The 14641-nt window shown below is 41.0% G+C and overlaps 1 protein-coding gene across 1 annotated transcript; it reads right to left on the reverse strand.

Annotated features, from left to right (window-relative positions):
* Window positions 1-605: 605 nt before the first annotated feature.
* On the reverse strand, window positions 606-14358 carry H2AZ2 (H2A.Z variant histone 2). Its single transcript, XM_084804107.1, has 5 exons — window positions 14246-14358; window positions 9058-9135; window positions 4658-4771; window positions 2469-2598; window positions 606-1041 (listed from the first exon to the last, which is right to left on the reverse strand). The coding sequence occupies exons 1-5, from the start codon at window positions 14246-14248 to the stop codon at window positions 980-982; spliced, it is 387 nt and encodes a 128-aa protein (XP_084660233.1). The 5' UTR covers window positions 14249-14358; the 3' UTR covers window positions 606-979.
* Window positions 14359-14641: the final 283 nt, after the last annotated feature.

The following is a 14641-nucleotide window of genomic DNA, read 5'->3' on the forward strand; positions in this document are numbered from 1 at the left end:
AGCAGAATTCAATGCAAAGCCAACCAACCATAGGCAAATCACCAGCAGCCAAAGATGTTGAACATTTCTTGCTAGTACACATAATGACTCAGTTCGCACAATTAGTGTGTTAACTGCTTGGCAGCTTCTACTTCACTAAACAACTCAAGAGTTCTCAGGTTTTTCTCTGTCTCATTCGAACCTGGAACTCTTGCACTGCTGAGGGAGAAACAACCCAGAGTTTTAATCCAAGAACACATAATAGAGAACAACCCAGGAATGGGGTGCTCCTCGGTTGTTTAGCAAAGTGGGAGTGGGCCAGCATGCTCACTCCCGAACAACCCACGGTTAACAAACTAAGGGTTGTTTAATCATGTGACTCGGGTCACTGCCACACCTTTCTGTGAGATCTTTCCTATTACCATATTCATGCAGTGCATAGCTCTTTAGAAAAAGCTTTAACAGGCGAAAACAACTGTATAAATGTTGTGCTGTTAAACATTGTATATTCTTCACAGTTAAATTAAATTCTGGACTGATTGCCTCATACAGCTACCACAATAGCCTATATCAATCAACAGGCACAAGAAAACAAAGTTAACCATAAACGTGGCCACATTAAAGTCTAAAATTTGTAAAGATGTTTATTTTAAAATTCTTAATAGAATTTTAGGGCACCAACCTTTACTGCACTGACCTTTTAACACCAGAATGACACACAAGAACAAGTTTTGTAAAAAATGGTTTTATCAGTTCCATTTTTGTATAAAACACATGGGAGAAACCTAGCCAATCAACACACAAATTGCTGCCACATAACAATGTACTTTTTTCCCAAACTTTGAATCTAAAGAACATACAAATGTTTTAAGTCTACAGTCAATTGTCTATGTTCTTCCATTTAACTATTTCTTTTAAAAAATTCCACATATCCCCATATTTCTTCTGTCCCAGTTACAGTACAATGACAGGGAGGAAGAGGGCGGTTTATAATTCCTCTCTATGCAGTTTTCTGCTGTCCCTTCTTTCCAATCAGAGACTTGTGGATGTGAGGAATTACACCTGCAAAGAGAATAGCGGATTAGGAATGGAGCATATATAATACTGAGATTTAGCATTCAGAAGTCATATTTACTTGTCTACTTTTGAATATAAATCCTATACAAATGTATTTATTTAATCCAAAGAAATGCATCAAATAAATAAAATAAAAGGGGGGTTAGAATTTTCCTTTTGTTGGCTTTTACTTGAAAGGTTTTTGTTATATATGCCGCTTTTGTTACTGGTTCATTATGAAATGAATTTATGAAATTGTTACACTGATAGAATTGGGTATTTTATATTGTAAGCTGCCTTGGGAAGACTGCAGTCTTAACAGGTGGCTAAGAAATGCATTAAATAAATACATATATCGAACTTCAATTTAAGAAGTCCCACTTAAGTAGTGGGGACGAGAACTGGGAAGTACCTATATAGCTGGCTTATACTGAATGTCATTACTCAGATTTACTTTGCTCACTGCAGAAACAACTACATTGGTGCCATGCAGTATTACTATTTATTTGATCCATATCCCAAATTTCTACCCAAAAGATGGCGCTCAAGGTGGCTAACAATAATAAGACCAAGATTTTAAAAACTTAATTAAAACAATCATAAATGAATAAATTTAAAATACAATTAAAAAAACACATATACCATGCTCCCTTGGGGGAAAATATAAACTGGATTTTCTTCTCAGATTATGTTTCCCTCATAGTACCAAGATGGATGTGAAGATGTATTGGTACATGTTGTGAAGTGACTTTTAGTTCTATTCCCTGGCCTAGTTTTGGAGCCCTAGTTAAATAGTTAAAAAGCAGGGAAATCTAAGAAAATTATTTTGAAAAAAGGTGTTCATGGCAGATGGAATGTTCTCCGTGGAAAAGGCATCTGCATGAGATCTGTTCTGTACTTCTGTTGAGATGAGCATCATTTTGGGAACCAATTGGTGCTTAATAAATTAGCATATTTCAAAAGAAAGACACCAGATTAAACTAGCACTACAGCAATGACAAACGTTCAGAATCCACCACTATCAAATTTACTTCTAAATCAATGAACTAAAAGCGATACTAATAAGTATGCCTATTAACAACTGTGACTACCTCATGTGGTGACAACAGCACTAACACACCACAGTGTGCTACAATACCAAAGTATGTTACATACAATAGCACTACCCATACTACAAAGTAAATCAGTTGTGCAATGTCCTGACAAGCCACAAAGCTACTTTCCTACACACCCTCACCTAATCACAAATCCAGAGAATGAGGGGAACAGTAAGATTCTACTAATCACTTGGTAGAATGTTATAAATACACAATTTATCAAGTAATTACATGGATATTGTTAAGTTCCCCCTTGGTAAACACTCAACTGCCTACACTCACCGCCTCTAGCTTTTATACCTGTGTAGTCACTCCAGAAGCTCTGACACTACATACCTCCACCAGCAATGGTAGCTTTAATAAGTGAATCCAATTCCTCATCACCACGAATAGCAAGCTGCAAGTGACGAGGAGTGATACGTTTTACTTTGAGATCCTTGGAGGCGTTACCTGCCAACTCCAAAACCTGTTGGAAGAAATAGAGCTTCATATTTCAGTCTCTTAGGAAAACATCAGGCTTTTAAAAAAAGTTTAATTGCTGCAAATTGCAACATGGATTTATTTTCTCATATATTTAGTACATCAAGGAAAAACCCTAAAACTAAAATTTCTTAAGGAATGTCAGTTTAAGTGTTAGAAGTGTAGTAATATTGCTGCAAACTTAGAATAAATGGTGAACTTTTATCAAAATAGTTTTGATTTAAAATATTAAATATATAATATGGACAATTATAAGCCACAAACAAATCCCATATTTACACTGCTGCAACCCTATGAGAGAGGGTTACAACAGCTGGGATTGTTTAGCTTGGAAAAAAGGAGGGTAAAGGGAGACATGACAGAGCTGTGCAAAATTATGCATGGTGTGGAGAATGTGGATAGGGGGACATTTTTCTCCCCTGCTAAAAATACTAGAACCTGGGGTCATCCCATGAAGCTTATTGGTGGGAGATTCAGGACAGATAAAAGGAAGTACTTCTTCACATAGCACGTAAACTATGGAATTCGCTACCACAAGATGTAGTGATGGCCACCAGTGTGGATGGCTTTAAAAGGGGGTTAGACCAATTCCTGGAGGAAAAGGCTATCACTGGCTACTAGTCTTGATGGCTATGTGCTATCATATCAGAGGCAGTGAGCCTATATACACCAGTTGCTGGGGAACATGGGTGGGAGGGTGCTGTTGCGCTTGTGTCCTGCTTGTCAGATCCTGGTCGACAGCTGGTTGGCCACTGTGTGAACAGAATGCTGGACTAGATGGACTCTTGGTCTGATCCAGCGTGGCTCTTCTTAAGATACCCAAATTGTTATGCAGAACTGGTTCCTTGTTCCTGATAAAAAAATATTGTTAACTACAGCTAAGATACTTGCATCAAAAACTTGGTAAACTCCAACTATTTCTTTGATAAGTGAATGGGTTTCTAAAGTCTGGCATGTAGCTTAAATGTCTAGACTCCATGAACTTGTTAAGTTTAAAAAGAGGCAAAAACAAAAATGTGTGAAGTAAAATACCCTCTTACATATTTTTGAAAGCAATATATACACGTGTATATAATTGTTTTTTCAGTATCTTAGAAATAATTATGACTGACATAGTAATTATATTATTGTAACAGATAATGGACTAGAATCATTGAATTTAGTCATATTAAGAGTTAGACCCACTGAAATCAATGGAACCTAAGTTTAGTCATGACTGATTTCTATGGGACTACACGGACTAAATCTGGATCCAACCCATTGTAACAATCTTCTTTTCTTTTCTTTTTTTAAGGTTAATAAGGAAAAAATGATATACAGTCCTTCTCCACAACAGCCAGGCACCTAAAAGCTTGATGCTACCTCCTGAAAATTTGATTCAGGAGGATTTACATTTACAAATATGACAGATTACAGCTCTTAAACATACCAGTGTAAGGCAAGTATAATTCTGAAAGTTTCCATATACAGCTGCTAGATTAAATAACCTGACTAGTTTTTAAAGAAGCAGGATATTTTTAAAGGGGTAAATGGAAATGGGCACAAAGCAGCAAGTGATTGGCTTCAAGTGGAGAACAAATATCACTTCCAAAAGTTTCATGGAAGGCTTGCTTCCATACTTGGGGTCCAAATGGATCACATGTTTAAAACTGCAAATAACTCCTTCTAGATCAGATCAACTGGTGTCCCTGATGAGCTTCTGCTTTCTCCTAAAGTACATGACAGTTCATTTTGTTGAGACATGCATGTTGTTATTTCTTTACTAGTTCCTGGTAAGTCCTACTGTGTGTCACACACACCATCCTAATTAATGCACACAAGAATCAGAGAAAACACTATCTGAAGACTGTGTTGGCCATAAAGCTCTTGCAATATTATTTGATTTTGGCCACCAGTACACAGCTCATAAAGAAGGCAGGAGCAGCTAGGTTTAGGTTATACCAATCCAGAGGTTCCTACCAGGCACAGAAAAGATTAGTCCATTATCAAGGCCTTAGATTATGTTCAGATCATGTGATCTGACGATATTGATTTTTGGAACCTACCTCAGCAGTGAGGTATTCGAGAATTGCAGCACTGTACACGGCAGCTGTAGCACCAACCCGTCCATGGCTTGTGGTACGAGTCTTCAAGTGTCTGTGGATACGGCCCACTGGGAACTGAAAGTAGAAGGACCTGTTCAGCATATGTGGTCAAAGCCAGCTATGAGGCAGTGCTCCTCCAAAAGCAATTAACTGACAGTCTGGTTCTGTGAACTATTTACAGAGAGACAGGGTGCATTTACTACAGGCAACTCTTCTATTAGTGCTATAGTCAGGATTTGAGTTACAGTTTTTACAGACTAGCCATTCAAGTGCCAAGTCACACACAGTTCCTATGTTGCTTTATCTCAAACAGGAAACTGAAAGAAGATGGTGATGTAATCTGCTTTCCAGAGTGCAAGCTAGGTTTCATAGCTCAGATATCCCTAGCAAACCAGCACTGACCTCCATGAGGACATACATAAAAGGAAAAACAGAATTTCAGCACTTAAAAGATTAAAGGATGCACTATAAACTTAAGGCAGCATAACAGTTTCCAGAGTGTATATGAAACTACATTCCTAAGTTAATAAAATCCAGTGTCTTTCAATGGGCAGTTACTGAACATTTCTAAGTAGTGAAAAACACACAGTAGAGTCCCAACTGTTATACCTAGTATAAATTGTTTTTTATAACTCACAGGAGCTCATTTTCCTTAATAAAATAAATCTGTTTTTCATTGAAAAAAATGTTTCAGAAAAACCGATGTTTTGTTAACCTTTAATTCTTGTCAGGAACAGCAAGACAGCCTGCATATTAGGGGAGGGGGTCTTTCTCCTCAAAGCCACTTTATTACAAGCCAGAGGAAGAACACAGAAAGCTTCAAACAAGTTAAAAATTCCTGACCATAAACAGCAAAACCAGTGAAGAAGTGGAGCGAGAAAAGGGAAAACCTGATTTAACAGTCAACAGGTCAGATGTTGGAATAAGGGAATAAAGAATATGGTGTTAGGAAAGGTCTCCTAAGAGCTCAGCCAACACTTGGAAAACTAAACCCAGTTCATTTTCCAAGGGCCCCTAAATGAGGACAAGGGAGGTCAGGTGGTCCCCCTGTTCCTGACAAGATTTATAAGTAATCCAACAAAATGTTCACATTTCAGTCAGGAACAAGTTGACATCCTGAATTTAAGGCATTTACAAAAGCAATGGCCGAGGAAAGGCCCCCAGAATATATCCACAGCTAAAGACTGGCAACTCCTCTAGAACCATCTTCCCAAAGGAAGCCCAGCTGTCCTCTTTAGTGACTTGTAAATGTATGGACTGTCATCCCAGGCTCTAGCTCTACAGATGTCTACCAAGTGAATATTGCCCAGACTACAAAGGCAGTCATCCCCTCTAGTACCCATTCCCCTGATGCTTTTAATACATCGATTATTGCAGCTATGAAATTTCTTATCAAAGTTGAGTTTCACACTGTTACCAAGAGATCGCTAGCAAAAGGAAGAAATATAATACAGCAAAACCCCTTGGTACAGTCAATATAATACTTCAGGCCCTTTCTGATATCCAGGATTTACCAGACCTTTTCCCAATTATCTTTTGATCTGGGCAAAAATCACAGTAGAGAGCTTCTGTAACCTACAAAGGACAGTTTATCTCAGGGATAACTGAGGAGCAAAGGCAGAACAAAAGCTTCTCCTCAAGCTCAGGGAAAAATCACAATAACTCTTTTGCTACTCAAAGAATGTTCAGTTACACAACACATCTTCCTCATGTAAAAGCTACCAGGAACAGTCTTCCAAGACAAAAGCTGTATTTATTTCTATTTGTAAATTTATGAGTTGCCTTTTAGCTCAGGTAGGGACCCCAAGGCAACTTACAGTTAATGCATACAACCATTTTAAAACTTGCCACTATAACACTGATAGTCGCTGCCTGTCACATGAATGTTGGCCTTATTGCTCTGATCCAGCATCTCCTGAAGGAAGCTTAAAATATGGGGTATTTCTACTTGAAGAAGAGATATAGCATTTCTAGACTACCAGGATATGAATATCTGGGAGGCAGCATCGTATCCGGATGCCTTACATGAAGCTAAAAGAATAGAGAGCAGCTGAACCAAATAGTCCAAGAATGCTAGTCTGTGCCTTTCAGTCCCCAAACAACTAACTGAAGACATCCTGGCTCTAGATGGTTAAGTGGAACTAGATCAAGAACATTTGGGAGCTTCCAGGAAGGCTCAATTGGGAGAGATTTAACTGCTGGGAAACATGGCTTGTAGGACAATAGGGTGCCATTAGGGCAACCTTTCCCAGTTCCATTCATATCTTGTAGAGAGCCTCGTGATCAAAAATAAAGCATATAGAATACCCTTTGGCAAAGGAATTGTGAAAGCATTAAAAGTTTCTGCTGACAGGAACACTAGAACAGAAACCCTGGGGTCTGATGATTTTCTACAGAGGTCAAAGTCCATGACTGGCACCCTAACTTTTTGAACCAGTTGTCTGAAGATCTTACAGTTAAAAGCACATTCACTGGAGACTTCTGTTTAAGCAGTTAGGAACATAGGAAGCTCCCTTATACCAAGGCACACCATTGGTCCACCTAGCTAGTAATGCATTAGCTGGGATGGGTTTTGTACCCTGAACATGTTCCATTTTGACATTTTTTCTATGCCCTAGTAACTGGTCATTTAGAATTGTGTAATGCATTGTACATGGGGCTGCATTTGAAGACTTCTCAGGAATGCCAAACACTGCAAAAGAAAGTGCAGCTACGAGGTTATGAATTGGGACTGGTTTTAGGGAACACATCTCACTAATACCTAAACAGCTATACCGGTTTCCAGTCCATTTCCAAATGCTGGTTACAACCTATAAAGCTCTGAGCAGCTGGGAACCTGGATGCTCAATCTTCTTCTGCAGGAGCATGCCTGAACCCTTCCTTCTTCATCTTAGGCCCTCCTCCAAGTGCTCCTGCCACCTGAAGTTAGGCAGGTAATGACTGGAAAGAGGGCCTTCTTGGTTGCGATCCCTCTGATATCAAATGCCCTCCTCAGAGAAACTCAGCTGGCAACAATTTTGATGTCTTTTTGGTACCAGGTGAAGATTTTTATTTGTTTTTTGCCCAAACATCGCAGTATGTAAAATAGCAGGTTTGGGAGCTGTTTATAACTTCGAAGAATTTTAATGGTTTTTGCTGCAGCTTATGATTTAATTTTTTCATGATTTTATTGTACTTGATTTTAAACTGTATGCCACCCTACGGGTCCTGTTACTGCAGGGTGGCAGATTGACAACGTACATAATAAATAAGGAGCCTGGCCTAAAGATTGCCCAGCTCCCCTCAGCCAAGTGAAGCAATTCCTAATCTATGAAGAGGGGTTCAGTTTATGGCATGGGGAGAACTGCCGCATGAATCAGAGTAAGCAATGCTACAAGACCTCTGCTTCTTGCCCCTGCACATACTTTGCCTCTTATGGCATTACTTAGAGACAATGCCTATAATGTGAGGAGGAAAAATCTACCCTGGATGAACTCCAATCCTCATGACTCTAGACTGACTGCTTTTTATCCTTTTGCCTCTTCCTCTTGAGCCATCCGGTTCATTAACTAGGCAAGAGCTTCTAGATGGATCTACAACTCCCACACACACGATGGGCTTAAGGGGCCTGAAAGGCTGGCTAACAGCTGAATCATGTTCCTCCAAGATGGTGCACACTGTATCTGAGGAGTTCTAACATGCAGGTCACTCAGAAGTAAGAATGGGCAAAAGGAGATGCCACCCCAAGATCCTTGGGCTCCAATTCCTGATCACACCCAGCCATCAATTAGAGGGGTGGAGAGGGAAAGCACTGTTTAGCTTTTCTCAACATCTCTCTGTGTCCCAAGGCAAGAGACTGAAATGTCTCTCATGCATCTTTCCTGAATCTGGGGCCACCTTGAGACCCACAAAGGCAAAATTGTACGTGACCCAGTACACCTAACTAGGCTAAGAAAGAGAGCAGAGGGAGAGAGAAAAGCTCAGTTAGCATGCTCTGCTATTTTCTGCTTACAATTAAACATACTTTTAAAATTTAAGTTGTTGCTAAGTCAGCTTTGGAGAGCACTATGTAAGATCTTCTGTTTCTGTAGAGGCAGGGAATTAACTGGCTGAGAGAAAGCCACCACCACTACCCATTCCCCAAAAGTAATTTTTTGTTCTGCCTCCTCTTGTCCGGACAAGGAGACTTTCCTGGATGTTCAGGATGTTGTCCTGCTCCTGACTGAGAAACACAGTTAAGACCAATAAAAGACAAGCCACCAGTTACCTAGTTTTAAAATACTGCTATATGCCAGAGATAGAATAAGTAACTCCCAGATTTATCTAGGAGTTAGAGGAAGACACATGAATATAAATATGTGTGAAATAAATTAAAAACATACCTGAAGTCCAGCTCTTTGTGAGCGAGACACTGCCTTTGCCTTGGCCTTTCCACTGTCCTTGCCAGCCTTGCCTCCAGCCTAAATAGGAAAACAAAAGATGAACTAGAACTATTGCTTAACACATCAGGAAAAAGAGATTCCAAAACACCTATCTTGTCACCACTTTTAAAAATGCTTGGCTGCTGGGATAAACATTAGTGGTGCCACTTCTCCTCCTACCAACTCAAACATGTGGTCTTGATGGTATGGGATATTTCAAATACATGTATGCTTTTCAGGGCAGGTATTCAAGTTTCCCCTGTTAAAACAAGAGCAATAATATTTTGAGAGAACATTTTGAAAAAGGTGAATACAAGCAAAACCAGGCCTTACATAATCTATTGGGCAACAATTCTAAGCATTAATACTTCTGGACACTTACTTTCAACTAACAGTTAAACTTTCCTGAATGTTAACCGTACCTGCTATCAAAAAGCCTGTTTAAATAAATGCCACATGCATCTTGCACAAAACCTTAATCTGTATTTTAATTTGCCCTGCCCTGAATTAATTTATACTTTCACCCAATTTGTTTTGCTAAACTAGTTTATCTAAAATCTATATGCTTGATAATGCACTAATCAGAAAAAGGGGGTTGTGTTAAGCCATATGGGTAGGTACTGGGTTAAAACTAACACCAAAATACCAAATGAGAACTTTTCCATTTTCACAACGCGTTACTGAACAAAACTTAAATGCTTTTAAAAGCATGACTTGTAGTATTTGGAAAGGCCTTGGAAAGCAATGAACACTCAGGAGCGGTTCACATACATGAACCAGCTGCTTATTTTCTATATGTGATAACTTCAATGTGTAAGACTGCATGAAGGAACTTCCATGTGAAACGACAATGCATGGACACGACTTGCAATCGCCAGCAACCATGTCCATGATTGTGGCAGACCCAGAAGTGCCACTGCAATTATGTAAATGACAGCTTTTGGATGTATTCATATAGAGCCCAGTTCATGTGGAAGCATGTCCACCTGATGTCATACATACATAGATCATGTAAAGATGGTAAGTGGCTTGTTCAAGCATACCATTTTTATTGGCCCGCAGTTTTTTTTTTTAATAACTGTCCAAATACTCCATAAATCAGAACTGCAGATCAGCCTTACAAATAAGTACAAAACATTTACTAGCCCACTTACTAAACTGTCTTAGGGTTGTGGAATTTTAAACAAATTACAAGGTTGGTAGGAGTGGCAGGAACAAGTCCCCTGTCAGAGCATGGGTACTAATCCTCCCACATTTAAGCCCTACTACACATGTGTTTATTCATAAGTACTATTTACTCAAATAGGATAAACTCCCAAATAAACGCTTAAAGTAACAATCTTAACTTTCCAGGACTTGATAGGCTCATGGAAAATAAGCTTCATTTCAGCAAGGGAGAGAACCCTACCCCTAGAACTCATTAGATCAATAATCATATCCAGAATACTCCATGTTGAGGCATTTTTATCTGGGAAGTTCCCTACACAAGCAATGGGAGCCAACAATCAACAATAAACCACAAATACATGAAAACATTTCAGAAGACTTTAAAAGGCCTAAGAGAATAGGCATGTCTTAGTCAGGCACTGAAAAGATAGCACTGTGGACACCAGGGGAGCTTTCCTTGGGAGAGCTGAAAGGCCACTACCAAAGAAGCCCTCTCTCTTCTTGCCATCCTCCAAGCCTCAAAATGAGAGGGCACTTGAAGGAGGGCTTCTGTGGATGACCTTAAAGTACAGACAGGTACATATGGAAGGAGGCATTCCATCACAAATTAAATTATGTCCTAATTTTTTTCCTCAAGTATTTCAGGTCAAATACTTGGGGTATATTGAGACAAATTAACATGGAGTATTTGTTGTTTACAAATACAAATAAAACGAAAATGCTGAATTAGATTACACTCTAGGGCATCCAAAAATCAGGGTGGAAATATCTGCATACTGCACAATCATCTGTTCGCAACCTTTAAGATATGGATAGGTGTGGCATGATAACACCTGCAAAGACTGGGAGTCTTGCCTACTGTCTGACATTTGAGCTTATTACAATATTACCTGATTGCAGTTAATATCCTGTTAATGTCTTCTCCATGCAACTAAAAAATTAGGCTATAAATTGTATATCCATGTTTTCCAAAACATGGAAATTAGATTTGAAGTTCTGTTGAGTCAAAAACCATTTCTTATATGCAGGCAGCTCTATGTGTTTTTCATGCTCTAACGTGACATCTCTGCTCAATTAAGATCATCTGAGGCTCTTCCATATAGTCTTTCCATTTTCTTGTAAATAATATGCAGTTAAAAATGTCTCACAAATTACACAACAGTAGACTATAACACTGAAGGCGACAACATCCTAAATCAGTCAATTACCAATCTTACATATGAACTGGTATATCAACCTGCAATGTTGCTGTAATACAGAATTTTGTGGCATCTGCAAATGATCCCATCCTAAACCCATGAAGTAGTAAGATATGTTCACAAAACAGTAAACTGTTGATACACTCCTAAACTTGTTGATTCCCAACTGTTCTCCTGAGTTCTTTGCAACACTGCCTAGGAACTATGCTGAAGACTGTATAAGTTGCAAGAAAAACAGTCAACACACCTAGAAACAAACTCGCGTGAGATTACACTAATGCCACAATACTAATGCATGCAGGATTAGTAAATTAACCAGTTGTTCATTTCTGCAAGTAACCCAACTTCAGAAACCTAATATTTTCAAACTTGCGTAGAAGACAGATAGCATGGCTTGAAGTAAACTTGTAATGCAAGATTTAAATGTATTATTTTATTTTCAAGTGACATATGTGACATGGGAGCCCTGAGCAGAAAGGCCTATTTCACTACCACGTTATGGGTATACTCAATTTTGGGAAGTTTGTTATGCAAATTCCTGCAGTCAAAACATCTTTCTACTGGACATTCAACTATAAAAGTATATGAATATCCTTTAACAAGTTATATTATGCAATGCGTTATATGTGGGGCTGCATTTGAAATGGTCTGGAAAATTCAGCTGGTCCAAAATAGGGCAGTGGGATCGTTCATGGGGACTGGCCACCATGATCATATTATGCCAGTACTTTTCCATCTGTATTGGCTGCCAGTCCATTCCGGCCCTATTCAAAGTTCTGGTGTAATTGCTTGGGAGCAGGTTACCTGAAGGATCATCTGTTCCTGGACCCTAACATCGTCTTCAGCAGTCTTTCTCCAGGAGCCCCTGCCAAATGAAGTGAGGTGGGTGGCTACAAAGAAGAGGGCCTTTTCTATTGTGGCACCCCAGTTGTGGAATGAGCTCCACAGAGAGACTAGCCTGGCAACCACGTTGTAATCTTTTCAGTGCCAGATGCAGACTCTTTTATTTTCCCAGACATTTTAGTCTTTCAGTTTATATTGCTTTAAATCTGTTACTATATTTAAAATCTTTGCACAGCTGCTAGGTTTTATTGTTATATTATAGTTTTAAATTTATGTTTTACAGTGTTGTATTTTATGGTTTTAATTGTTGTGAGCCACCCACAGAGGTTTGGCTATTGGGCATTATAGAAATGTAATGAATAAATACATAAAAACAAGCTAGGGACATTAGACTTTGAATAGATGGTAAACAGATCAAGTCACTTGTTGGATGTCATCAGATGACAGAAGCAGGAATGAAGTTCGAATTTCCTATTAGCCCACCCACTGGAAGATATTCCCTTATTAAGGTTTAAGAAGAAAAATATTTAACAGAATTCATGTTTGGAAAACTAGAGCTGTAAAGCAGAGTTGTAAGCATAAATGCTGTCAAGCCCAAGGGTATTTTCAGAAATGAAGCTCAGAATCCATCTTTAATCTGGGATGCGATACTTATGGTTGTTGACAACTTGGGAGAGTAAGTAGAAGCGGCAATTTTTCAAAAGCAACTTCTACATTACCCGATGTAAGATTGACATTTGAATGATGCGGCCAGAGGTAAGCAGAATAACCAATTTGCAGCCCCATCCTTTGCCAGTTTTTGCAGAAAGTGAGCCCAATGACACTTAGTCCCAGCTAGGCAGACACTGTTTCCATGGGGGTAAGTCCACTGAAATCAGTGGGGCTTACTTCCAAGTAAATATAAACAGGTTCACACTGCCTAGCAAGGAGGTCTGCAAGCCTTTCGGCGTCATTCGGCAGGTGCCCGGTTGTGCAAAGTGCGCGTGTAAAGGGGAAGCGGGAGAGTCACTTCCAGAAGTGGCAGGCAGGGGCTCCAGAGCGCCAGGCTGTCACAGCGAGAGTCGCCTCTGGCAGGACCCGTCAGACTCAAGCTGAAGCCCGCGTGAGGAAATAAATCCGCCCCGGCTTGACGTTTATACAAGCATTACGTTGCTAGGAAATCTCTGCGCAGATCCACCAGGGAAAGGCGAAGAAGCGACGCGCCGGCCTGATGGCAGCGCTTGGCAGCCACCATCTACAACCTCTGGCTGGCAAATGAGGAAAGCGTCGAGGCCCTTCGGCGTGTCAATGACATACACGCCGGGGCTCTTGCGCGCTGTTAACAACGGGAGAAGCCCGCCCGTCTGTCAAGATGCCCACCCGCAAGGATCCCCCGCTGAAGCGGAGGCAGACTTCACACGTTACGCAAGTCAGAACCCAGGTCTTCCACCAAGCGTGACACCCCTCCAGCGGGGAACTGCTGTACCCCAATATCAGACTCCCCCGCGTGTGTGCCCCTACGAGACACGCGTCGGACGCGTTCACATCTCACTTTTTCAAATAGGCGTACACCCAGAAGCGTAACGCGTAGAGGCCCCGAGGGAGGCGGAGCTTCCCGAGCGCCTCGTAAAATAAGAGCTGGGAGTCGCCAACGGCGTCTTTTTTCCTTTCCTCCTCCCAATAACCCTTACAAATTCGGGTTCGAGGTCACCCGTCTCTATCCCATGACAGGCACGGGCTCGGCCTTGCGCCGCTAACGCTAAATAAACAAGTCCAGGACACCGCAAGAAAAACAGAACGTACAACTCGCTCGGACTCCCTCCTCCAGGAGCCAGACACCCACGGCCGGCGTTAGAAAGAGGTGGGAGCCCCGCAGGAGCTTCCCGCCTGACGTTCCGGGGTTTTCCCTTGACACACTTTGCTTCGGCCCGTCCCACGCCACTATTTTTCTCCCCCCTCACCATGGTTCCGTCGCTGCTCCTTGAGGTCCGGTCCCGATTCCGAGCTAGAGCCGCCTCAGAAAGTCAAGAGACAATAACCCGCCTAAGCGCGAGGAGGGAGCCTGGCCTGCCGCGGCCACCCCGAGCCAATCAGGGCAAACTATGCTAGTTTGAACCTCCCGCCTTGACCAATCCAATTACGGCTTCTTACTTCCTCGCGTAAGCTCCACCCCGCGGCCCGTTTAACGGCTGTTTTTTTACCACCACCAACCCCCCCTTTCCTTTGCACACGGCACGTAAGAGCGAGAAAGGGGGGGCGGGACGAAGTGTCGCTTCGCACAGAAGGGAAGTGTAGAATGGCAAGCCTTTGGACCAGTGACAGACAGAAGCCATCGTACAGTGGGTGGTACCAACGGA

This window comes from Heloderma suspectum, chromosome 6, assembly GCF_057233095.1.
Source record: "Heloderma suspectum isolate Gila_16-S chromosome 6, 16-S_ref, whole genome shotgun sequence".
Lineage (NCBI taxonomy): Eukaryota > Metazoa > Chordata > Lepidosauria > Squamata > Helodermatidae > Heloderma > Heloderma suspectum.